The sequence below is a fragment of the Perognathus longimembris genome, chromosome 28, assembly GCF_023159225.1.
Source record: "Perognathus longimembris pacificus isolate PPM17 chromosome 28, ASM2315922v1, whole genome shotgun sequence".
Taxonomy (NCBI): Eukaryota; Metazoa; Chordata; class Mammalia; order Rodentia; family Heteromyidae; genus Perognathus; species Perognathus longimembris.
Genome location: NC_063188.1, coordinates 14,310,239 through 14,337,255, shown reverse-complemented (window position 1 = coordinate 14,337,255; position 27,017 = coordinate 14,310,239). Strand labels below are relative to the sequence as shown.

The 27,017-nt window shown below is 40.5% G+C and overlaps 1 protein-coding gene across 1 annotated transcript in view; it reads right to left on the bottom strand.

Annotated features, from left to right (window-relative positions):
• Positions 1-27,017, bottom strand: part of Gpc3 (glypican 3) — a 393,667-nt gene that overhangs the window by 136,603 nt on the left and 230,047 nt on the right. The window contains exon 4 of the mRNA XM_048335774.1: positions 987-1,120. Coding sequence (XP_048191731.1) covers positions 987-1,120 — 134 coding nt within the window. The remainder of the gene's footprint in view (positions 1-986; positions 1,121-27,017) is intronic.

Below are 27,017 nucleotides of genomic sequence, written 5' to 3'. Positions count from 1 at the left end.
AAAAAGGGTGTTTGTTGTTGTCAGTGTGCTGGTCTTCAGGCTTGGCTGAGGGCTTGGGCTCTTTCCTTGAGCTGTTTTACTCAAAGCTAGTGCTCTACCACTTGAGCCACAGGCTTTTGGGAAGTTAATTGAAGATGACAGTCTCAAGGACTTTCCTGCTGGGGCTAGCTTTGAATTGATCCTCAGATTTCAGCCTCCTGAAGTAGCTAGGACGATTTCAGGCACAAGCCACAACTGCTTAGCTATGCCATTGTCAAGCCTGATATATAGGCAGTCCTTTGGGGTCCCATAGTTCTCTTAGAGTTGTGTCAGACTTCCCATGTGATTTCTTTTTTTTAAAATTACATTTTATCGACAAGGGGGTACAGTTGCATAATAAGGTGGTGAGTACATTTCTTGTCATATTTGTTACACCCTACCTCATTTTTCTTTCCCTTCCCTAGTTCAGATAAGCATAACTCCAAATTGTAACCCAGAAATTAGAATAGGGTTAGAAGAAACCTGCATGGGGAAAGAGAATAAAAGGAATAAGAATGTCTATTTTGTGTCTTGACTGTTGTTTTAAGCAATATGAACCAGATACTTTATTTGATCACACAAGCGTGTGTGTGTGTGTAAGTGTAAACACTGACTCACTGTTAGTAATGAGAAAAGCCACAAACCAAGCCATAAAGCTATAAGATCTGATTGTAAGCAGAAAATATTCTGTTCAATAAATAAGAGACCTTGAAAAGGAAAGTCTATATCACTCTATATTGCTGTACTAGCTATTTACATATGGCAAGTTTACATTCAGATATGGCTTGACTAAAATGCAGTATCTTTTTTCTCTAACATTGACAAATGATAGAATTTACTTAAACACTCTACTCAGAAGAACTAAATAACATTTGTTTAAGAAACTTCCCTCCAATGGTTTTTGACCTTAAAATACAATAGTTAATTGTACTCTAAAATAGGGGGAGGAACCCCAACAGCTCTCTTACCTTCTTCGGCTGGATAAGGTTTCTTCATGTTCTACATGAGCAACTTTTAATACTTTCTTGTCAATAAACAGATCTTCAGGATAATAAGCAGATCTATATTGGCGTTGCTGAGAATGGGCACATAACTTGCCAATCTGAAAAGAAAAAGAAATATAATTTAGTGGTATGATACATTCACAGATATGACAGCAGAAACAAATTAGACTTGCATTTCACTTTGCGCCCCCAATTTCCTTTGGAAGAGAAGAATAAAGCTATTAAGAGAGTAAAAAAAATGTGGATATAGTTTAAACGCTAACAGCCATTGATGGAAAAGAAGACGGGAGACTGTGGTTGGTAGGGGTGAAGGCAGAGGAGTCACAATCCCTTTCTGAGTACAGCCTATTGGAGATTTCCCTGCTGGGCAGTGGTGTCTCACTCCTGTAATCCTAGCTACATGGGAGGTTGAGATCTGAGAATGGTGGTTCAAAGCCAGCCCAGGCAAGAAAGGCCATGAAACTATCTCCAATTAATCTCTCAAAAACTGGAAGTGGCACTGTGGCTCAAGTGGTAGAGGACTAGCCTTGCGCAAAAGAGCTCAGGGACAGCCTCCAGGCCCTGAGTTCAAGCCCCATGGCCGATAAAAACAAAATACAATATAAAAATCCCAGAGGAGTGAACTATACATGATATCTTTATGTCTATAGATATTCACATATTTTCTTGGCTAAACTGTAAGTGAAATTTCATGAGGTATAATCTTGTTTTTTGATCCATAAATACCCATTTCTTGTTCTGTGAACCGACAGCAACATGAGAATCCATTTCAGCAGGATCAAAGTCTTCTTAGCACATACAAATACACAGGACATATTCCCTTGACTTATGCCTGTGCCACATGCATCAAAATCTAATCTTTAACAAGAACCTGTCTACTGGAAATCATAGCTATGAAAATGACCTATCCATTCAAAGTCAGTTCTTTCTGTCAGTAAACACTCATTGGGTAACAGCAAGACTGTTAAGAGTATCTGTCTCCTTAGCCACATGTCCCTGGAACATGCCTGTAATCTTAGCTGCTCAGGAGGCTGAGATCTGTGGATTGCAGTTGGAAGCCAGCCCATGCAGGAAAAGTTCAGGAGACTCTTATTTCCAATGAGCCACCAGAAAACTGGAAGTGGTGCTGTGGCTCAAAGTGGTAGAGCCTTGAGCCAAAGAGCTCAGGGACGGCACCCAGGCCCACACTCTAAGCCCCTTGACCGACCTAAATAAGTAAGTAAGTAAATAAATAAATAAATAAATAAAGTACCTGCCCCCTCATTGTACCTCAACCTGCAGCCAGGGGGTACAGCTGAGGCAAAAAGTAGGAAGGCTAAGAACAAATGCAGAAAGTACAAGTCTGAGCCATTGAACATGGCATGGTCAAGCCGAGTCACTTAAAGGAAATGTGCTCCACCTTATCAAACAGGCTGTATTTTCTTCTCTATCATGAAGCATTTTTCCCCCTAAGGTTCAAAGCATTTGTGGAGTATAGCTCCCCCCACGTCTATCATCTCCACACCGAGCTGGAGCTGAGTTATTACGAGCTTGTTTTGAGAAGTAGGCACTAAAAGAAAATATACTTTACGAAGAGAAGTAGCATTTACCTTAAAGAAGTGCTTACCGCTTCCCACTTGAGAAGCCTCAAAACACCGCTGCGACACCCACATCTCATTCCCCAGCGCGCCTCCCAAGTGGCATTGTCGAAATCAGTACCCTTCCCAGGACTTTGAGGCTCTTAAATAAGAAATGCAATCCCATTTCTTTTCACTGACTAATGTACCTAGTCCAGAATGTTGTCACCTTTAAATTTGGTTAGTTGGAGTGAATTTATTAGCTACATGAGTGCCTCTATCAAGAGGTGTGGAATAGAAAACTTTTCTGTTTTCCAGGAACCATGATTCTTAATGGTGCATTTGTTTATGTGCCAGAATCTGTGGCACAGAAAGCCATAGTGCTCTGCTGTGTTACTGGGTCTGGAATTTCAAAAGCCAAGGCTTGCTAGGTGCTGGTGGCTCATGCCTATAATCCTAGCTACTCAGGAGGCTGACATCTCAGGATCACGGTTTGAAGGTAGCCAGGGCAGGAAAGTTCATGACACTCTTATCCCCAATAAACTATTCAGAAAAAGCCAGAAGTGGCACTGTGGCTCAAGTGGTAGAGTGCTAGCCTTGAGCACGGAGAGGCTCAAGGACAGTGTCCAGGTCCAGTGTTCAAGCCCCAGGACCAGCAGAAAACAAAACAAAACAAAAAACAGACACAAAAAAGCAAGACAGCCTTTCCTTCCCTTCAGGGTCCAGAGATGTTGCCCTCATGCAAATGTGATGCAATTATACTACTGGAGCTAATAAAATAGACTGCAGAACCCAGTGGGCTGGGCCTGACGTACAACTCCACCCCTTTCTCTTTGATTGACACATAATTATACATTTTCATGGAGGTATACAATGTCCTATCAACACATGGATATAATGTATAACTATCAAATCAGGGTAATTAGCATACCTATCACTTCAAACAGTTATCGTTGCTTTGTGCTGAAAACATTTAAAATGTTCTAGTTTGAAATATACCATAAATTATTGTGAGCTATACAATAACCTTATTATGTTATTCAACACTAAAACTTAGTCCTCTGAACTGTACTTTTTGGACCTGTTAGCCAGTCTCTTCCTCCTACCTCTCTCCTCAATCCTTGCCAACTTCTAGGGCCATCAGCAAATGGTAGAGATCAACTTTTATACTTTGTATGTGTGAGAGTGTGTAACATTTGCCTTTCTATAGCTGGCTTATTTACTTTACAAAAGGCTCTCCAGCTTCAGGTTCATTCATGTATAGCCCTACTTGCACTTCTCAATCATGATGTGAGGGTACTAGGAATTACGCTCAGGGCCTTGAGCTTGGTAGGCAGGTACTCTACTACCTGATCTGTACTCCCAGGACTTTGCTTTTTTAAACATTTTTTTAAAGATAGAGTCCTATTTCACTTAGCATCATCTTATGCGTTCGTAAGGGTATAGCTATTGGGCTCTTGTGATCCTCTGCTGTGACTAGCCTAAACTTGTGCTAATTATTCCCTATGAGGGAGACCATAGAGTCCATGTTTCTTTGGGTCTGCCTCACTTCACTTAGTATAATTTTTTCCAAGTCCTTCCATTTCCTTACAAATGGGGCAATGTCATTCTTTCTGATAGAGGCATAAAATTTCCATTGTGTATATATACCACATTTTCCTGATCCATTCATCTACCGAGGGGCATCTGGGTTGGTTCCATATTTTAGCTTTGACAAATTGTGCTGTGATGAACATTGTTGTGCTGGTGGCTTTAGTGTGTTCTTGTTTGTGGTCTTTGGGGTAGATGCCCAATAGTGGGGTTGCTGGGTCATAGGGGAACTCTGTGTTTAGCCTTCTGAGGAATCTCCATACTGTTATGGAAACGACTGTTATATCACTGTTGTAATTACTTTCAACATGCCATGTGAAACCGTAGCTTCTATTGTTGATGATCCTCTTGTAACCCCTTCCTGTGGTTGTACCTGAACTATCACTGTATCTTATCTGAGCACATTGGAAACCGTGTATACAGGTATTAGAACTAGGGAAGTGAAAGGGCATATCAAAATCGAGAGACAAAGGATAAAAAGACAAATGACTCCAAAAGCAATACTTGCAAAACCTTTCGGTGTAAACCAACTGAACAACTCATGGGGGGGAGAGGGAAAGGGGAGTGGGAGGGGGGAATGAGGGAAGAGGTAACAAACAGTACAAGAAATGTATCCAAGGCCTAACATGAAACTGAAACTTCTCTGTACATCACTTTGACAATAAATAGAAAAAAAAAAGAGTCCTATGCGTTTACTTGAGCTGGCCTTAGACCATCCTCCTCCAACCTTCACCTCCCAAGTAGCTGAGATTACAGGTATGCAGCACCATAGCCTGCCCCAGTACATTGATATGACCTATGCCACAGCTTCATTCTTGTTGTAGTTACTTATACAAAGGAAGAAAACCTGAAGTGCCATATTTTAATCTGTGTTCTCTTGGGGGAGGGAAAGGTGAAGATTATTTCCCTAGAACATATGTTACCATGGAGGGGAGTGATTATCTTTATCCATTGCTAGATTCGTGGCTGAAATACCCCTAATAAAAGGTAGACTAACAAGAAAAAAAAAACATACAAATATGTTCAATGTAAATTTTATAGGACACGGGGAATCTTCAGGAATGAAAGTTCATTTATGCATATGCATGTTAATTTTGATGAAGTGGTTACTGGTGGAGAAATGTGATTAGACAAAGGTGTTACGCTGTGATGATAACATATTTGAGCAAATCTAGGAAGTTCTGTTTGTTCAGATTCTTTGTATCTCTGTGTCTTCAAAGATTAGGACATTCCTTTTCTTCAAGCATGCAGTAGGCACCTATCACGTGCCTGTCTCTTGTGGACGTCACAGAAGAGGTGAGTGTCAACTAGCAGAGAATGACCTCGCTTTTGCTGATTTCCCATATTTTAGGTCAGTGGGATGTGAAGACCACCATTACACTAGCTTTTGGAGTCATGCAAAGCATTTGGTCTGATGGAATCCACACCTGTATCCCAAAAATTGATATGTCAAGAAATGCAAATACTCTATTGGTTCAACATCTAACCATCTTCATTCTCAGCTCCCTATTGGCTGTTGGTTGTGGAACTCTCAAGGGCTACAAAGAAACCCTAGGTCTTCTGAGTAGATTTCTGAGTAGATGGCCTATACTGCATACTTTTCAAAAACATCAATATCTCACATGTGAAAAACAGTACCTTACTCCAGCCTAGTGGTTTACACATAACTTCTACATCCATTCTTGATTCTTTCTGATGAGTCTTATATTAGCCCTCTGAGGTATACAGTTTGAGTGTTACTACAATCTCCATTTTGCAGATAAAGAAACAGGCTCACACATGTTTAGCAATTTAAGTAGGTCAGAGAGGTACTAAATGGCAGAGCTGGGACCTGAATACTGGTTTTGCTTTTTTTGTGTGTGCTACTCCTAGAGGCTTGAACTTAGACCTTGGGTGCTGTCCCTGACATTTTTTGCTCCAGGCTAACACTCTACACTTGAGCCACAGCTCCATTTCTGTCTTTCTTGTGGTTAATTGGAGATAATGGACTCTCCTGCCCCAGCTGACCTCAAACCTTGATCCTCAGATCTCAGCCTCCTGAGCCACCAGTGTCTGGTTTGAATACTGTTTTTTTCTGACTCTAAAACTCGTGTTTGTTTCTGATCCTTCTCTCTATGACAGGTTTCTCTTGGTAATCAATGACTACCTCACCTGTCATTAGAAAACAGTGATGATGAAGAACAAATACACACACACACAAACACACACACACACACACACACACACACACACACCCCATACTACACAGAAAGGCTAGCTGTTCAAGACAAGTAGAAAACTGCTATTCATTTTTAATTTAGGTGTCAGGCAGTATTTCTAGCAGCAGTAAGCCAATAGAATGCTCTAAATTCCTTGGTCTTCCAGATAAGAGACAATTAGCAAGCATAAAAAAGCCCCCATGTCAATATCTGCTGGAATAATTACTAGAGTCCCACTAGAGTCCCATCTTCTGCTTATTGGGAATCCAGATTTTTTGGGTCCACTATAATTTAATTCCTACAATTTCCAGTTATAGCATGATGTTTGACCTAACTGTATCTTTTACAGATGCCCCCTAACTATACAACCCAGGCTACTCATTTGGTTAGAGAACACAAGAAGAACCAAGTCTTTAGCCATACTAGCCTAAAAGGTTAGAAAACCAAAAATAAATAAAATAAGGGAGGTGGGGAGAGAATGCTATGACATTAACATGTATCTGCATCTCTCTTTTACTAGCACTAAAGGATAAGCTTTCCTCTAGATGAATTATGTCTCATGAAATATATCACATCAGAGGTGTGTGTGTGTGTGTGTGTGTGTGTGTGTGTGTGTGTGTGTGTGTGCCTGAGTCCGTGCGTTTGAACTTAAATGGTGCATAATAGAAGGAGGGAGGTGATAGACGGAAAAGGAGAGGGGAGACACAGAAGCAAAATGGAAAAGCTCTCAAGAGTGAGTGTATGGCATTGAAAGTGTCATGAACACTGTCCTCAGAAATCTAACAATGCTGGAGACTGGTTATGGCTGTGCAGTGGAAACATACTCAGTGATCAACACAACTCCCCTCTTTAGGAGCTGCACCTCAAGGCTCTAAGACTTAAGACTTTTGTAGTTTAAGTATAGAATAACTTTCTAGATAGACCTTGGCTGATCATTGTGGCCTCAAAAATGTTTTAAGGACCATTTTGCTAAAGAGCTGCTATACATTCAGTTTTTGATCATAGATGGAGTCATCAGAGCCCTAAAGAATGTAAATATTCCTGCAGGATTATGCAATTTAAATGTAAACTCTCATCTTGTGGTCCTTTTTGGAGGAGAATTACCTATGTCTTTTGTTTTGGGGGGTACTTGGGGTCCAAAGTGGGACTGAAAATTGTTTTCACTTTAAACAAAATAAGGGGAGCTGAAGAGGTAGCCAGCCATGCGTGACAAAGGCCAGTATGAGGCCCCGAGTTCAAGCTCTGGTATCAGCATGCATCCATACACCCCCACCCGCACAACAATAAGAAGCTTTCTTCTACTGAATTGTATTGTACAATTTTGTTTAATTAAATCTTAAAAGTTTTAAAACAAAACATACATTGAAATTATATGATAGAAGACATGGAGTTTTTTTTCAATCGTAGTAGTCGCCCTGGCCATTTAACAATTCCACAGGTATAATAAAAATGCTAATATATGTTAATGTTTAGTCTGTGGTTAATGTTTTGTCTTGTTAATTTCCCTTGGGCTTTTATTACTGATTTAAATCTGCCACACTACTCAACTGATTGCACTGCTTCTTCCAACTGCATGGAAGTAAGCTCAAATGAATACTGATTAACAAAAATGAACAAACATTTGGCTAAGCAAACCACTCTTATTATATGCTTGTAATCATTACATACATTTTCTTACAATGAGATGGGCATGTCAGGCATTTTTTACTTACTTTTTTCCCAACAGAAAATATGCATATGAGCGTTAAATTAATTTATAACCTTGTACTTCAGGAAGCACATCATTATTAATTAACTATTGATTGATCTGGAGAGGATAATGAACAATGTAACCAATTCCCTCTCAGCCCCCCTGCCACACTCCAGAGACATTTTGCTATGCCTCATTATTAACTGCTTGACCATTAAAATAAAAGCTCAGTAATCATCTGTAATGTATTATGAATCAAGCTATTTTAAGAACTCAGATGCCATTATTTAAACATTTCATCCAAGTCAATTCTGGAAATTGGAGTCTTTGAAACAGGAACGAAACTCCCACAGATCGGTTTCCTGTTGAGTTGATGTACTACTTACTGTGTTGTATTGAAATGAGTACAGTTTGGAATTAGGAGACCCGGGTTCAAGTCACAGCTCGAACTCTTTTTTTTTTCTGGTCCTGAGGCTTAATTTCATGGCCTGGGTGCTGGCCCCAAGCTTCTTTTGCTCAAGGCTAGCACTCTACCACTTGAACCACAGCTCTACCTCTGGCTTTTCTGGGGTAGTTTTAGTAGTCTCACAGACTTTCTGGTCCAGGCTGACTTTGAACCATGATCCTCATATTTCAGTTATCAGTAACTAGGATTACAGGCATAAACCACCAGTGCTCAGCAGCAGCTCAAATTCATATTTCAACAACTCTAGGTAAGACATTTAATTTCCTTAAAACTCAATTTCTTCATCTGTAAAATGAACACAGAGCAACCAATGCCCATGGAATGTGACTGACATATGAAGATGAAGTAAAATCATGGTTCAAAGGAAGATGTCACTCCCAGACATACGAAAATCCAACTTATCTCTTCTGAAAACCCACTGCTTACCTTCTGTTCCCTGCGGCAATGTGTAAGAATCCTGGCTCTGCCAGTCAGGCACATAGGTAAGTATCAAGTAATAGTATTGACAAGAAGTCTTCAACTGGAAACTTTTGGAAGATATTAAAAGGATTCTGCTGGGCTGGGGATATAGCCTAGTGGCAAGAGTGCCTGCCTCGGATACACGAGGCCCTAGGTTCGATTCCCCAGCACCACATATACAGAAAACGGCCAGAAGCGGCGCTGTGGCTCAAGTGGCAGAGTGCTAGCCTTGAGCGGGAAGAAGCCAGGGACAGTGCTCAGGCCCTGAGTCCAAGGCCCAGGACTGGCCAAAAAAAAAAAAAAAAGGATTCTGCTGACAAATGTGCACTTGGAAAAGGTACCACAGATGAGAGTCTGAGCTGAAAATACCATTCCACTTGTGTGCTAGAGATTTTTTTTTTGTCGGTCCCAGGCCTTAAACTCAGGCCTAGGCTTTGTCCCTGAACCTCTTTGGGCTCAAGGCTAGCTAGCACTCTACCACTTGAACCACAGCACTACCTCCTATTTTTTCTGACTAGTTTACTGGCGATGAGAGTCTCACAGACTTTCCTGTCTGGCTGGGTTTGAATCATGATCCACAGATTTCAGCCTCCTGAGTGGCTAGGAGTATAGGCAGGTGCTACTGGTGCCTGGCAAGAATTTGGATTTTTGTTGTTGTTGTTGGTTGTGGGGCTTGAACTCCGGGTCTGGGTGCCCACTCTCCCTGAGCTTTTCACTCGAGGCTAGTGCTCTACCACTTTGAGCCACAGCACCACTTGTTGAGGTTTCTTATACAACACGAATCCTTTTCAGAGCTCACAGCTGATGATGTTGTTTAACCATGTAAGACCAACAATAGGGGCCGGGAGGGTGGCCACATAAAAAGAGAACTCAGTGTAACTCATGAACTCAAGATTGACTTTAAATACCACTTCTCCAAATCTGCCAATCTCTATGTTTCTATCCCAGTGAAAAACCATCATTGCTTACTCACTTGCCCAAGCCAAAGAAACCAAAGCATTGCTAGTGTTTTTTTCTTCAGGACTTTCCTACAGTCAAGTACAAAGTTATATTTTCTGTTCTTTATAAAGAACTTGGAAGCTTGAACAATTTTCTCCATCTTTAGGTCTAAAGTGCCACCTGGAATGCTCATGTATATATAAATCACCTAGGAATCTTACCCATTATACATTCATATTTAGTATATTTGGGTGAGGCCTAGTATTTCTTAAAGTTGTTCTGCTAAAACAACACCATCTCAACAGCCTCTTCAGTGCTCTTCCAAGTTTATAGTTGTACTTCCTTCAGTGCGCTTTTTATACTTTCCTGTAACTCTCTCAGGAGATATGGGCAACCTTATTTTCCCAATAAGCTGAAGATTTTATTGGCCTCTTATCACTCATGTTCTCACAAATATATAAGGGCATTTAAAAATATTTTAAAATCCATCTATGACTCATAGGTGTAATATTCATTCTTTAATTTTTTGTCTTATATTTTATTTTACAATAAAATCAATGTTATTCTCAAAATATTTTCAGATGTTATAGAATGATGGTTAGCTTCAAGACATGCAGATTATGAAAGAGTCTGTTGCTTACCCTGGAACTATAATATGTAAAGGTTTTTAGAAAAGTAGGAAATGAACTTATTACTTTATTAGCTGACACATGGAAAACAAGAATCTACTTTATAGATTACAATTGTAATTAAGAAGGAAAATCATAGCCAGGTGGCTCACCCCTGTAATCCTAGCTACGCAGAGACTGAGATCTGAGGATTGGGATTGGAAGCCCAGGGAGCAAAGTCCAGTCTGTGAGACTCTTATCTCCAACAACCTACTCAGAAAAAAATAGAAGTGGCGCTGTGGCTCAAGCGGTAGAGCACTAGACATGAGCCAAAGAAGTTCATGGACAGCACCAAGTCCCAGAGTTCAAGCCTGGCCAAAAAAAAAAATCATGATGAGGGCTGGTAACATGAGTGGTTCAGTCCTGGCCTTGCATGCATCCCTGGATTTTAAGTTCAACATGGCAAAAAAGAAACAAAAGCACTGGGTGTGGTGGCTCATGTCCTTTATCCTAGCTACTCAGAGGCTGAGATCTAAGGATTGTGGTTCAAAGCCAGCCTGGGCAGGAAAGTCTATGAGACTCTTCACCAATGAACAACCAGAAAACCAGAAGTGGCACTGTGGCTCAAAGTGGTAGAGTGCTAGCCTTGAGTGAAGTTCAGGGACAGAGCTCAGGCCCGAGTCCAAGCCCCAGGACCACTACCACCACCAACAATGAAAAAGAAACAAAAACTATCTCTCTCTTGACCTTATCCCCACAAAGAAATTTATCTCATTGTGTTTCATACAACAGAACATTTGAAAATAGTATTACAGTCTAAGCTATGTTGTAGAGTTATCTTGACATCAATCATTCAGAGTTTCAAGAAAATGGAATTCAATATTTAAAGTAAATGTTGGGAGCTCTTTAAAAGTCAAAACTGTTTGTTAAAGCCTTTCCAAATAGAAATGAAAAAAGCCACTGACACATGCTATAGAATAATTCAGTGCATTGCGCTTGCTGGAGGAGTACATGCAATAGTGGGAAAACTATTAAGCATTCTAGGGCGAACACTGTTGAATGTCTGCCGGATGAAAAGTCAGTAGATGGAATCATGCCACTTTCCAGTGAGAGAGAAACCAACTCAATGAACAGAAAAATGAAATTAATATGTCCTCTACAGATTGTGTTTCTGTTTTGCAGATGGTTAAATCTACAGACATGGCCAGGGATTGCTATTTTGCTGACATTTATCTAGTATCAGCACCAATCAACTATCAGAGATATTAAGCAAGTGAAAACATGCCAAAGAGGAGCCATTTGTAGTGCTGAACTACTCAAAGTGTGGAATAATGTTAAAATGTATAGACTTTCCTTAGGCAGATGTGATGGCGTTTGCAATGAAGGAATGGAATCTCTGTTGGAGGGGTAAGGATTATTAAAAATCTCAAACCCCATCTTAAGTCAGTGCAGTGAGTGACACCAAATTATGATACTTTCATTGTTTCACTCCCCAACATACACACTTTTCTAAAAGCCAATTTCACTTAAAAATGAACATGAAGAAAAAGTAAAGATTAAGTTAATTAAGTTCCAACCCTTGACTACATGTCTTTTTTTCCTGGAATTGGGGCTTATTGCTCTTGCTTGTTTTTTTTCTGCTCAAGGCTGGAGCTCTACCATGTGAAAATAGCTCTACGTCTGGCTTTTTGCTGGTTAACTGCAGGTAAGAGTCTCACTGACTCTTCTGTGCAGGCTGGTCTTGAACCACGTCCTCAGATCCCAGTCTCCTGAGTAGCTAGGATTATAGGCACGAGTCACCGGCATCCAGGTACATGTCTTTTTAACAGTATGAAATGGAAGGTGTGAATGCAGTACATGCTGAAGTATGGTGGTCACGTGTGAGAAAAAGCACATGGGTGTTTGAATTATGTCACAGACTAGACTTACTTTGATGAAATATCATTTTTACTTGAAAGACTGATAGACAAAATGTCTTCAAACTTGAAAATTGGCAAGCCTTTTCTCACAAGCAGGCAAACCCACCATTTCAAGGAAAACACTGACAAGTATTCAATGCCAAGATTAAAATGTGTATATTCAAACTATAATTTTGAAGGAAAGAAACCTTTGTGTCTTTCACATGAAGCTTGACAGTTTTCCAATTGTTAAATGCTTTTCAGGTTAAAACAGTGGTGACACATATAAACATAATATTTTGATATTGTATAATGAAGCATGTTCATGTTTGACAGGGCAGTATAACCCAGTGACCAATATTTTTCAAATAGCCAATGCATCATAATACAAAAAGTATATAATGTCTAAAGATTCATGCACAGTGAAAGATATTGTAATGTAATAGAAGGTGACCATTTAATGGAAATATTTGTTCCTTCTCTATTGTAAGTAGCCATTAAGAAATTACAAAAAAAAGAGATAACACACACAGAGAAAGAAATTACCACTTGCCATATTTTTGTATATTATCAGACAGACATATCCTTAATCATCTGAAAAGGATATGAAAACACAGTTCCTTATCTATTATATATCTGTGGAAGATCAAGTGTTCCTAAATCAAACCAGATTGAATGCACAGCAGATATGAGAACCCAATTGTCTATTATTAAGTCAGAAATTAGAGATGTTTACAAAGAATATATAAGACAATAAGGTTTTTTTCCATTAGAGTATTTCTTTCCAAAAATATACCCCCTACTTGAAGAAAAAAATGTCAGCACCTGGTGTCAGTATTATCATTAATTTTCAATGAATTGGTTAATGTTTCATATTTTCGTGAAATTTCTAAAATAAGTCAGGTACTGAAGGCTCATTCCTGTAATCGAGGTTTGAAGCCCGCTCAGACAGAGATGTTTGTGGGACTCTTATTAACCATCAATTAATCAGCAAAAATCCAGAAGTGGAGTTGTGGCTTAAGTGGTCGAGTGCTAGCCTTAAGCAAAAAAGCTCAGGGCCAGTGCCCAGGCTCATAGTTCAAGCCTCAGGATTGGCTCGCGCATGCGCGCACACACACAAACACACGCATCCTACTGAAACACCATATTCTTCCTGTGGGCAGATTTCTTGCATCAAATGCATGACTTCTACTAGAAAATGTTGGTTCACACAATTATGTTGGTTCCACAGTTTGAATGGCAGTGTCACAATCTCATTTGCACTAGGGACACCAGGACCACACTGCTCCACTGGAAGAAAGAGCAAATTAATTCCTTTTGGAGCTGATGCACAGGGAGTGAAAGCAGGGCCTCAAAGATATAGGTCCAGAGGAGGGCAAATGTGAGAAAGAAAGGAGTTACCGTAAATATGACTGAAGAAGAAAGGGAGGAGAAGCAACACTTGGCTACACAGAGCTGGCGTTAATAACTCTTCCAAGGAGTCAGCCTCTAGTCTTTTAGCGAGAGGAAGAGAAACAAAATGAGATTGTCACCCTTTATAGCAAGGGCACAGATCTGACCATTAGTTACACCACCATGGAGAAGAGAAAAACTTGGACACACAGCAGTCCAATATAGTCCCAAGGATGATTAGAGCTTCCTCTGTATTGACTTTCCTTTAGCAACTTTTGATGAACTGACAAGTCAGCAAGCCTCTTGCTGGCATCATGAAATCATATATAACTGGAGCCAAAGAGGGAGAGCAAGACTGAACACATGAGTGCCCTATCTATTCAGTTTTTATTAAAAACTCATTGCTTGGTACCAAGAAATATCACAAAAGATTGCTTTTCTAATAAAGGCAATCTCTTCATTCTCTGTTTGCTTATCTAGGTTTCTCTAATATACAAAACAGTATCTGTCTCATGTCTTGCCATCCTGCCAGAGCTAATAACATACATTAATCAGAAATGGATTGCTCTGATTTGAATGTCAGCGCCATTGTAACCAAAAGAAAAGAAAAACCCAAGCCCACACCAATATTCAGCTACAACTCCTCTGCAAAAGGCCATTAGGTAAGGTTCTCACAGGAGAGTACTTCAAATATCAACTTCAACAGAGGGAATCAAAATTAATGAGAAAACATAAACATTAAAAAAGCAAATAAATACTGATAATAAAGACTTACATAAGGAAGCCACAAATGTATATAGCTAGCATTCAGTTGTCTAGATCACTCCATAAAAATATGCCTCGTACCACGATCCAGAATGCAAACCAGGCTATGAAGAATTCTCTAGTGTCTTTTTTTGGTCAGTTCTGGGGCTTGAACTCAGGGCCTGGGCACTGTCCCTGAGCTCCTTTTTGCTCAAGGCCAGTGCTCTACCACTTTTAGCCAGAGCACCACTTCCAGTTTTCTGTGATTAACTGGAGATGAGTCTCCCAGACTTTCCTGCCAAGGTTGGCTTCAGACTACAATCCTCAGATCTCAGCTTCTTGAGTAGCTAGGATGACAGGTGTGAGCCACCCTCGAGTCCTTTTGTTATTACCTACTCATTCGCCTCCATAGGCCCTCATCTTTCTAAAGCGCCAACTCTCCCCTCCTCTCCTGCCAAGGTCCTTCCTGCAGTCCCACACTCTATCTTCCTACCTTTTGATCCTGTGTATTCAAAATGTACATTTTCTGTCTCCCTACTTGCCTCCATGTTCATCTTTCTGGTGGGTGTTCTTAAGCCAAAGAAGATATTCTGTATGGGGGGTGGTTTCATTTACTTCCCACTGTTCTTGGGTACCCCAGGAACTCCCTCCAGACCTAGCTTTCCTTCCTCTTGATTTGACCTGTTTTGTGATTTGTCTCCTTTGCTTGCATGTTTATATACTCCTTGATGTTGCTTTCAGACTACAGACTTGACAACATGGACCATGAGTCAATGGGTTTGACTTAAGCTCTTGGAAGATGGATATCTAGTCTCAGGTCTTTTGCTTTGTATAAAAGGGAAAGAAATGCCAGACACTGGTGGCTCACACCTATAATCCTAGCTACTCAGGAGGCTGAGATCTGAGGATTGTAGTTCAAAGCGAGGCTGGGCAGGAAAGTCCGTAAGACTCTTATCTCCAATGAACCCCCAGAAAACTTGAAGTGGAGCTGTGGCTCAATGTGATAGAGCATTAGCCTTGAGCAAAAGATCTCAGGGACAGTGCTCAGGCCCTGAGTTCAAGCCCCAGAACTGGTATTTTTTTTTTAAAAAAAAAAGGGCAGGGGAGATGGGGGAAAATGACTTCATTCATCTAAGCCTAAATTTCCTCATCTGTAAGGTTCTATTGTATGTGACTAGAAAGAGTGAGAATTAAATGAAAGGATACACTTAAAGTATCTAGAATGAGGCCTGGTACACCAAAAGTACTCAATAAACAGCAGTTCCTGCTCTGTTCCTCTTTACTATATGCTTGTCCTGTCACCCTACTGTCTAGCATTACTTCAATCTTTACAACACAACAAAGGGCACTTCTTCATGTACATCGTGTTATTCTTTTTGTCTCTACGATAGCTATCTCATTTGTGGTGGTGGGGGGAAACACAAGAGAAAGAGTTGAAAAAAGACATTTGTCATTTTAAGGTACTTTTGTGGACAGCAAATACTTTTTACACTATAATCTAGATGACACCTTATGCTTTTGATTAAAACAAAAACAGGAAATTGACACCCCGAAGGAAACTTGCCTTCTTGAGTTTATTTCCTTCTGAGTTTTTAAAAACTGAATTTATACTTTGTGTCCTGCAAAGAAAAGGAGAAAGGCTAACTTCACTCTTCCACAGAGGCAACAGCCATAGTTCATGCTAGCAGCCAGTGTGGCCCGTTGCTTTTACTTCCTAGATTTGCCTCTAAAGACAAAAATGGCCACTAGGAAGATTTTTTTTCCCTGAAAATAAAATTGCAATCTGTACTCCCTAGTACATTTTTCTTTTCTTTTTTTTTTTTTTTTTGGGCCAGTCCTGGGCCTTGGACTCAGGGCCTGAGCACTGTCCCTGGCTTCTTCCCGCTCAAGGCTAGCACTCTGCCACTTGAGCCACAGCGCCGCTTCTGGCCGTTTTCTGTATATGTGGTGCTGGGGAATCGAACCTAGGGCCTCGTGTATCCGAGGCAGGCACTCTTGCCACTAGGCTATATCCCCAGCCCCCCTAGTACATTTTTCTTGAAGGAGAGGCAAAAGGCAAGAGGAAGAGGAGGGAAGGAATAAAGGAGCAAAAAGGAAGAGGAGAAGACAAATAAAAAGGAGAATTTCAATGGAAAACATAATTAACTTTTAGAGACATTTTATTCCTGAATGGGAGCCAAAAGTCAATATATGCATCTTTGCTGTTACAATGAGTTTATTTAAAACTATTCCCAGGGTGGGGGATGCGGCTGAGTGGTGGTGTATCTGCAAAGCAAGTGCAAGGCCCTGTGTTTGCACTACAGTGAAATACACACAGGAACGCACACACACACACACACACACACACACACACACACACACACACACACACACTCCCTGACTTAATGAGCTTGCCAAACTCTATTCCCACTCATTTAAAGCCCCCAATCCAACCTGGTATCCTCTGTTCATCGTACCTATGGAGATCATTTGCCTTAGCATCTGGTTTAGCACTGTTTCCTCCAAACAAAAATTGGAGGGAGCTTGACAATAAGTGCATTTTACTGTGGAAACTAGCAATTACCTGTTTGTATGCAATTTATGATGAAACCTAACCTGAGTCTGGAAAGGCACTATGATAAAAACAAAACAAAACTGTGCATTAGCTTTTCTCCCAATGACTTCATGAAGGCTTTAAAAAATTAGTAGTCATAAAACTCAAGTAGAAAAATTATTAATGATGTGACGATCTCTTAATTCGTTCTCCACTCCCCTAATAGCAGTCTAAAAGCAAAGGTAAGATTTTTTTTATAGAAAGCAGTTTCTTTAGAAACAGGATCCATTTTCCACACTCCCCATCTCCAAAGATTTTTTTTTTATTGTTTCTTTTCTGGAACTAGTCCAGACCCTCCAACATGTAAAGCTTCTGTTTCCCAACCCCACCCGTATAGATGCAGGTGCGGGGGCCCCGTGTGGGAGGCCTGGCCACTGCGGTGCCTTTTAGTATTTTTTTTCTCAACAACATGTTAGCAAGGATTTATGTTAGTCAAACAGGGGTCGAATAAGAAAAAAATAGAAAAAGAGAGAAACATTTCCTCCTCCTTATGCAGGAAATGGGGGTTAAAGGCTTCTATGGTGCCTGCTTGTTGCCAAAGCCTGCTATAGTGTAGTGGACTTCATGGAAAGGCAATAGAAGAGTCCTTTCTTGCCAGAGTCAGTTAGAAGGTCATAGGATCTGGGCAGATTGGTATTGCCCCCGACATGGATTAGAGCCATGGGATAAGTCCTACAGCAGAGTACAGCTCTCTTCCTGCTATTAGTCCTCAGTCTTCACCCAAATCCCAAGCTCTTGTTGTTTCAAACCCTCCTTTCATCTCTTCCTTTAGTTAAAGAGCCTTCCTTAGAGAAAATGCCTCCACAACGTCTTCTCTGACCTTCCCAAGTAGGGTTGGGATCTCCTACTTTCTACACATAGGCCAGTTTCTGTTTCATTGACTTTAACTTGTATCCCTCACTTGATTAGAAACTCTAGTGAGGGCAGGTGCTGGCTCTTTGGGTCTCTCCATTCTATCACATAATTAGTATGTGCTCAACAAACCCCCATTGAATATACACACAAAGCTGTGACCTTGGATATCCTGCCTATTGCCACTTAGCAGTGCGTTTGCTAAGGGAAGACATCTTCTCAAATGAAATCAGTTCTCTGAAATTAGCTAAGTACCAAAAGGATCTTCATACACATTGTCAAACATTTAAGAAATAACATTTAAGTGTTCTTTTCGACCCATATTTTAAAGCCTTCGTTTAATTAACGCTGACACTTTGAAAGTCGTAGAAATAATCAGGATCATTAGTGTCAGCCTGACAAAGGTATGAAGAAAGTTTCTGTACTATAGCGCAAACTGCTTTCATAAGATTGTCTGGAAATAAATAGCTCACTATGAAATTTATTACTTGCTTTATATATTAATCAATGGTACAGTAGTGCTCTAACAAGGTTAAAAGTGTTCTCTGATTTCCATTATAAAGATAATTTCAATCAAGCAGCCTAACCATCTAACAGTGTAGGTCATTCTATAATTCAATTGTATTAATGAGTATGGCATGCATACAAACAAGAAAATGAAACAGGTTGAGGGACCAAACGTAGAATAAAAATGGTTTATAGAACAACACAATAATGATTTGCATCATGCATTTTCAACAACCTTCACAGAACTCATCTGCAAACAAAATAGAATCATTCCTCATGGCCCAGCAGATACCTTTTGTTTTTGCCTATCCATTTTGTGTAAATTATATATGCTGACCTCTAATTGGCTATAACGGGAGCTCATTTCAAACAGCACTTTCATATTGATTTGCTTAGACCTGTGTAAGAATCTAAATAAGGAGAAACAAGACGGAGAGTTGTTATTCACTATTTCTATAGTGGGCTATATTTCAAAGGTTCTCCTTGTGCAAAGTGCATATTTATACTTGATTCTTTCCTTGTAAAGAATCTCTCAGGCAACCTGTTAAAACACAAATCCAAACATATCTTGGTATAAAATTTCATCTTCTATTTTCTGTCTGTTCTTCACATAAAAAATGTTTCTAATAAGGAAGTGGAACTGTGGCTCAATTGGTAGAGAGCTAGCTTTGAGCACAAAAGCTCAGGGATAATGCCCAGGCTCTGAGTTCAATCCCAGCACTGGTACACGTACACACACACACACACACACACACACACACACACCCCACACAAATGCTTCTCATAGTCTCTGTGTTGAAATCTGCAATATGTATTGTACTTTCTAGGAATTCTACAATCAAAAGCAAAGAAAATTAAGAAGCAACTTTAGATGCTAGTTTGAATACGTTCAAGTAGAAGAACACAGAAGAATGCTCAAAGAAATCTTAGGAGCATAGCCACAGATCATATAAAATTAATAGACAGTACAGTAGAAGAAATACTGGTCTGGTGGTCAGAAGGCAGAGAGCTTAGCCCTGCTTTGACCTTAGCTGCTTCACGTCTGGCAAGGCCTTTGCCTCTAACCCAATGTCTCAGGCACCCTGGGGGCTTCTGGGCGGCCCTCCCAGCAAGCAGAGGAGGGGGGAGTTGGTTCCCGTTGCCTTCTGCAACACAGTAGGGCGGACAAATCTAAGAAATGAATGAACAAGTGACTGTTCGGTACTAACATAATTTGAACACATTCAATTTATGTTAAAAATAAACGTGCATCTTTGGGGGGGAAATCATAAGCCTCAGTTTTCTGGTTTTCAAAGAGATAAGATTAGATCTTTAAGAATTTTTTTTCCAACGTCATTGTCTTGAGGCTAACTATAGAATGCAGAAGTTACTTGAAAATACTAAACTTTTATACTCCCTACAGGACATAGGTAAGGTGAAAAAGATGCAAATAGAAGTTTTTGATGAAAAGAAACAAACTGGGTACCCCTGGCTCACACCTGCAATCCTAGCTTCTCAGGAGGCTGAGATCTGAGAATTGAGGTTCAGAGCCAGCCCAGGAAAAAAAGCCCCCACGAGATTCTACTTTTCAATGAACCACCAGAAAACCAGAAGTGGAGGAAGAGCGCTCAGGGAGGGCGTGCTGACCCCCCCCGCTTCACCCCCGAGTTCAAGCCTTACCACCACCGCCAACAACAACAAGAAATAGAAACAAAGATCCTTACCTAAGATTAGTATTTTCCAAGGACATAAACATGAACAGATCATTAAGGAAATAGTGGGATTTGATAGGATACTTCCTGCCACACCTCTGTTTACAAATTATACCACAGAGTCAATCCCAAGAACCAAGTTCCAGATTCTGTGGCAAGCATCTTCCTTTATGGACATCTGTGCATGTTTCAAGATGGACTTTTTTCTCTATATTTACACACCTAAGAATGTCACTTGAATTTTCATCTAGCTAATTAGCCAACTAGCACAAAGCAAACATGTTGAAATATTTAGAGTTTTCTTTTGATCCCAGAATTCACAGATGGTACAAAAGTATTCATTTAGTATTTGGTTTGTCCTGGTTTTGTTTTGTTTTTTACAACACATAGGCTAGTGTCTTGATTCATTTGCTTACTTTGCCATGTTCTAACTCTCACTCTTCTATCTTGCTGGCTTGGCTCCCACATTCCATCAGAACAACTAAATCTCCTTACTCTGGCTCGAAAAGATAAAACCAAGCACTGTCTGTTCTGTCTATGTTGAGCCTTCCTAGCTGCTGGGCTGATAGATCTGTTTCTTTTTTTATCCAATAGCCTCTCACATTCTGCAGAATAAAGTTTCCCAAATAGATGTCTTCATTTGCTGTGTCTTGAAAGTGGTGTGTTGCTTTGCGAGTTACCCTCAATGTGGGTTTCACTCTTCCTCTTGTACTTTGCCATCAGAATACAAGTGCAGCTTCTGGGAGAATTGAGTAAGGGGGGCATGGGTGGGAATTCTAGGTATTAATCAGGACTGGGGAACATGAGATGCTGTGTTGAGAAGTTTGGGAAAGGTGAAACAGGGAAGTGAGTGCTTGCAGAGAACTGTGGTGGCCTATAGAATCCGGCTTCCAGGTTCAGGGATCAAAATAAGGATCTGTGATGCTACAAGGATCCAGTCACATAGTCTGGCAAGAATAAGGAGCCTGTGCACATATTGTGAATGGCAGGTTCATGGAATTAACCAAAAAAAGGACACTTGACTTGAATAGTACTTACTATCAAAGACAGAATACGAGTGGAAACTAAAGTTAGGGGGGATGATGACCTGATAACACCAGAGGTCTGTAGTAGCTCATTTGGATGGGCCCAAATAGGGTAGGGATGTAGTTGAGTGACTGAGAAAATGGAAGAATTAGATGGAAGGTTGGTGGCTCACACCTGTAATCCTAGCTACTCAGGAGGCTGAGATCTGAGGACCACAGTTCACAGCCAGCCCAGCAGCAAAGTCTGTGAGACTCTTATCTCCAGTTAACCACTAGCAAACCGGAAGTGGTGGTGTGGCTCACAGTGGTAGAGAGCTAGCCTTGAGCTGAAGAGCTCAGGGACAATGCCCAAGCTCTGAGTTCAAGCCCCAGGACTGATCACCTCCTCAAATGAATTAGATGGAAGAACAGAATATATATCCTGGAGAGAACTTTTTTTTCAACAGAAAAAGTGGTAAGACTAACCAATTTTCCAGCAATAAGAACTTCTTTATTATTCTTAGGATGAGTCTATCAGGAAAAAAAAGATAAGGAGAGACCAGCACAGAATCACACACACAAATGCTTCCATTCCTATCACCACCAAATCTAGAGGGTGTCAAATTAAAACATACAACATTCATAAGAAACCAGTACCTGGAAGCTCCACATCATCTAGGGTGGCTCAGATTCCTCAAGTCCCGGCACAGCCTTCCCCTTGTCTTGCTACTTCAGTTCAATCCCTTGGCGGGTGCCTGACTAGTCAATCGACCATTGACAATGATGCTAAGAAGCATTCAATGTTGAAAAAATGTCTTTTCAACAAATGGAGCTTATTTATCATAAAGGACAGAATACTCTGAAGAAGCAGGATAGAAACAGATAAGACATTTTAGATAGCTAATAAAAAGTTACTGTCTAGAAACAAGAGGCTATCCTTCAATTAATCCAGTAACATAGAATAGACATCTATTCACCAACCCAAACTTCATCATCATTTAACAGTGGTACCCAGCAAAAGCAATTTAGCATTGTGGTGCACCATTTACATTCCAAAACAAAGGAGCCATAAACACAGCGTGAATCCTTCTTCTGCTCCCAAGAATTTCAGCAGGAAACCAGAGCAAAGAAGATGAATGATCAAAAATTCCCATTGGGAATCAGATATATGATACTGCTCTTGGTTCACCAGTCTTGCTTGTAGACCACTGTGAGCAGCTAGGAAACTTGATTGTTCAACTCATCCTTGGGCTGGCTGGGAATCAATCTACTTGAACATCTGTGGGGAAGGTAATGGAACCTCCCTGCAAGGCTTGGAGAACTGGAGGAAGAAGCTTTTGTCTGTACAGAATGTAGAAGCCTGTTCCAAGGCACATCAAACTATAAATGCAAAGCTTAGCAGGAGCTTTTTAAGCCCTCACATGTGTGGAGGACTTAGCTTAGCTCTCTCACCAGAAAGTCAGACTCTATACATTAGAAAAAAGTACCCAGAAATTCTGCTGCAATCCAGCTAGTTAAACTTATTGAAACAGTTTGCTGATTCGGTGTTGCTAGCTGAGACCTTGTCATAGGAGTTCAGTAAATATTTATTAGTGATGGTGCTGTTAATGAGGGGACCCAAAACATAAGTACCTCATGGGAGAGAATATCTAGGGCAAAAAAACCTACTATGGTTGGACACAAGTGGCTCATGCCTGTAATCCTAGCTACTTAGGAGGCTGAGATCTGAGAATCATGGTTCAAAGGTAGCCCAGGTAGAAAAGTTCATGGGACTCTTATTTCCAATAAACCACCGAGAATCAGAAGTGGTGTTGTGGCTCAAAGTGGTAGAGCACTAGCCTTGAGTGAAAAAGCTCAGGGACAGCACCTAGGCTCCGAGTTCAAGCCCCATGATCAATGGGGGGGGGGGGGCGGGGAGAGGAGGAGAATCTCTGTATGATAGTTTGGGGGGGGTGTTGCTCAAGTGATAGAGTAAGGCCAAGTTCAATCCTCAATATTGAAAACAAAAAGTCTCTCTGGCGCTATTAAAAATGAATGTTTGCAGAAATGGGGGGACAAAAGGTGAACAAATGATACTCACTGGACACTGTTGAAAATCAACTATACAACTTGTGAGTGGGGATAAGAGGGGAAAAAACAGGAGTGGGCAAGGGAAGGGGTGACATTATCTAAAAAGAAATGTAGTCATCTGATTTATGAAACTGTAACTCTTCTGTACATCATCCTTATAATAACAAAAAAAAAGAAAAAAAAGAATATTTGCTGTAATTCACTATTCCTAGTATCCCATCTAGTCTTTGGTCAGTAATAACCAGAGCATTTTGAATGGGACCTTTCAGAACACAACAGTTAGGGTCATGTATCATTTTTATATGAATATATTACAGATTCAGGCGAAATTGGTAGGGGAAAAACAGATTTTAAAACTCGATAAACACAGATGTGTGAGGAAAATGTTTCCACTAGTGTGTATACTTTCACCCTCTGTGGATCTAAGGTTTGTTAATATCCTTTGCACACTGGTCTAATATATTTTATAATTTCTTTCAAGTTTGATTATGTCTATTTGTTTCAAATTTATGACTTTATTTTAATCAGAGCAAAGATATTAATGTAGTTTCTTGATTTTTTTGGACTAAAGTATATCACGTGTAGAAAATCTGTAAGGAGACTGTCTACAAGGTAATTTAGTGGTCACAGTTTTAAAAAAATATCTTCTAGGATGTCGATCTTGTCAAGAACCCATTCATTTTACATTAAGAACATGCTAATGGGAAATGAGCAGTTGAGTAAATCAGAAAATAAGTTAATAAAGGATGCCTCCCATGTTCTGCAAAAGATCATTTCAGGGTTTACTGCCAAATACAAAAGCTACAGAACTTGATATTCCACTCTGCTTTAGATATTTGCAAAAAAAGAAAATGTAAGCCGTATACCTCTTATTTTTTTTATTTTTATTTTTCTTGCCAGTCCTGGGGCTTTGGACTCAGGGCCTGAGCACTGTCCCTGGCTTCTTTTTGCTCAAGGCTAGCACTCTGCCACTTGAGCCACAGCGCCACTTCTGGCCGTTTTCTGTATATGTGGTGCTGGGGAATCGAACCCAGGGCTTCATGTATACAGGGCAAGCACTCTTGCCACTAAGCCATATTCCCAGCCCAGCCGTATACCTCTTAAACCATCTTTCAAAACTAAGCTCATCACCAATGGATTTTTTTTTAAAGAAAAGGTAAATTAAATAGGCACTGATCCTGAGAGATGCCTGAGCTCCCAGCAATTTAGGAAAATCTAATTAGGATTAATGAATACAAGGATGAGGAAGAAAAAAAATGAAGTCCACTGGAAGTTGGCAAGAAATTCTCCCCGCCATGTGTTGAAAACAGGATGAATAATAACTGAGAGAGATGGCAAAAAAGAAAGACGCTGAGCAATGGCTGCCTCCCCCATGCTGCCTTGCCACCAACTGAGTCAGCCGCCATCAGTGACCAGGCCCCTCCCATAACTCTACCAGTGGTTCTGGCCCTGGGCAAGAGAGGCGCCTCTGGAGCTCCGGACATGCAGAGCAACTGAAGCAGCCTTGTAGCTGTTACTGACTTCAAGGCTGTCTGCCTCATTTCTTTTAACCAGGAAAATGGAGCTAATGACAATCCTCCTCTCACAAGCAACACTAGTGAATGCAAAATGAATTATCCATATAAACAGCTTAGAGGTATGCATATGAAGCACGTAACAAGTGTTACCCTCATCAGCTTCCTTGTCCATATTAAGACACAGATCGTAGGAAGGTTCCATTAGCTTATGGAAGGAGAAAGCAGAGGTCCTATGTAAAAAAATTCTGATTTCTGAAATGCTAGTCTTTCAAAATATGATGAAGGCAGGTGCTGGTGGCTCATGCCCAAAGCCTTAGCTACTCAGGAGGCTCAGATCTGATGATCGTGGTTTGAAGTCAGCCCAGGCAGAAAAGTCTCTATCAGACTCTTATCTCTAATGAACCACTCAAAAACAGGAATTGGAGCTGTGGCTCAAAGTGGTAGCATGCTAGCCTTGAGCAAAAAAGCTCACGGAAAGCGCCCAGGCCCAGAGTTCAAGTGCCATGACTGGCAAAACCAAATTGATAAATATGATGAAGAGTACGTGAGCTTATAATAAGAGTACGTGTGGACACTCCTGCCTATAACTGTATCACATTAGCTGATGTATGTATCCACGGCCCTTCTCTTTTTTAAGCTTTCTGGCAATAAGCAATTTTACAAAGGGAACTGTGTTTGTCAAGAGAGGAAACTAAATATTTGAAAACTATAGCAGAAATAGGCATTCTGTCATTTCGGGATCATCATTAAACATCACCACTGGAAATGGACTACAGGGATTGAATGAATGAGACACGGTACAGTACAATCTGAGAGAGAGGAAGAAGACATGGAGTTAGAAAAGGACAGGGCCACATATGTGGGACAGGTAAATGCTTTCCAAGGGGCTGGGGATATAGCCTAGTGGCAAGAGTGCCTGCCTCGGATACACGAGGCCCTAGGTTCGATTCCCCAGCACCACATATACAGAAAACGGCCAGAAGCGGTGCTGTGGCTCAAGTGGCAGAGTGCTAGCCTTGAGCGGGAAGAAGCCAGGGACAGTGCTCAGGCCCTGAGTCCAAGGCCCAGGACTGGCAAAAAAAAAATGCTTTCCAAAAGAGTTCAGAGAATGAGAGGCACTGGTGGCTCACTCCTATAATCCTAGCTACTCAAGAGGCTGAGATCTGAGGCTCATAGTTCCAAGCCAGCCCAGAAAGAAAAGTCCAAAAGACTCTTATGTTCAATTTACCAGCAAAAAGCCCAAACTAGAGCTGTGGATCAAATGGTAGAGCACAAGCATTGAACAAAAAATAAGGAAGAGTGTGAGGCCCTGAGTTCAAATTCTAGTACTGGTACAAAAAAGGGGGGTTTCAGAGGAACTCTTCCAGAAATACTATGCTTTTAGGTTTCCTCCTGTGAAACAGAACCTGTAACTGAAATCAAACCATTCAGAAAATGTTGAAGCCCATTCCCAGAACTGAGAAATGTACATATGTTGGCAAGTTGGTGTCTTTACCCAATCAGTCTCTTTAGCTATTATGTGAGATTTCATGACAAAAATAACCTTGAGTTAAAAAAAGACGGATTCCTTTATTAACTATATAAAAATATAAAGAATGACTTTAAAATCATACATAATTTTTTCTTTGGAAAAAACATTTGCACATAATACTTGAAGCAGTGCTAGGGCTGCATATTTTATGCCATTTATTTGTACAGCACATCATTAATGGGCTCTATTTGTGGCTGGAAGTACAAACATACTGATTACAATCATTCTTTCCTACATTTAGGAGCAAAATTAATTATCTGCAAAAAGCAGAAAGGCTTAGATAGACTCCCAGTCAGTAAATGATAATAGACAGGGCCCAAATATAATAACTCTGTTTCCTACTTTATCTGTTTTAGATATTCAGAGTGGAATGAAAAGGAAAAATTAATTTACTCTCTGAACATTCTGCAGAAAGGATTTGAATTGGGTAATAAGAACTCAGTATCAACCCCTTTCTCTGCAAGTCACATATGAAGCAGGAAAACATCCTTGCCTGATTACGTACTTGTCAAAGGGACATTCTAAAAAGACATTAAGAAATCTGTACTTTCACCACCCCATTAACATCCCTCCCCGCTGCCCCCAACAAGGACAAGAATGGCAAATGCAAGGCCTTATAGAGTGTACCACATTCAGTACTTGGTTAATGATGAAGTCTGTATCTTACCTAATAAAGGCTACAGTACCCTG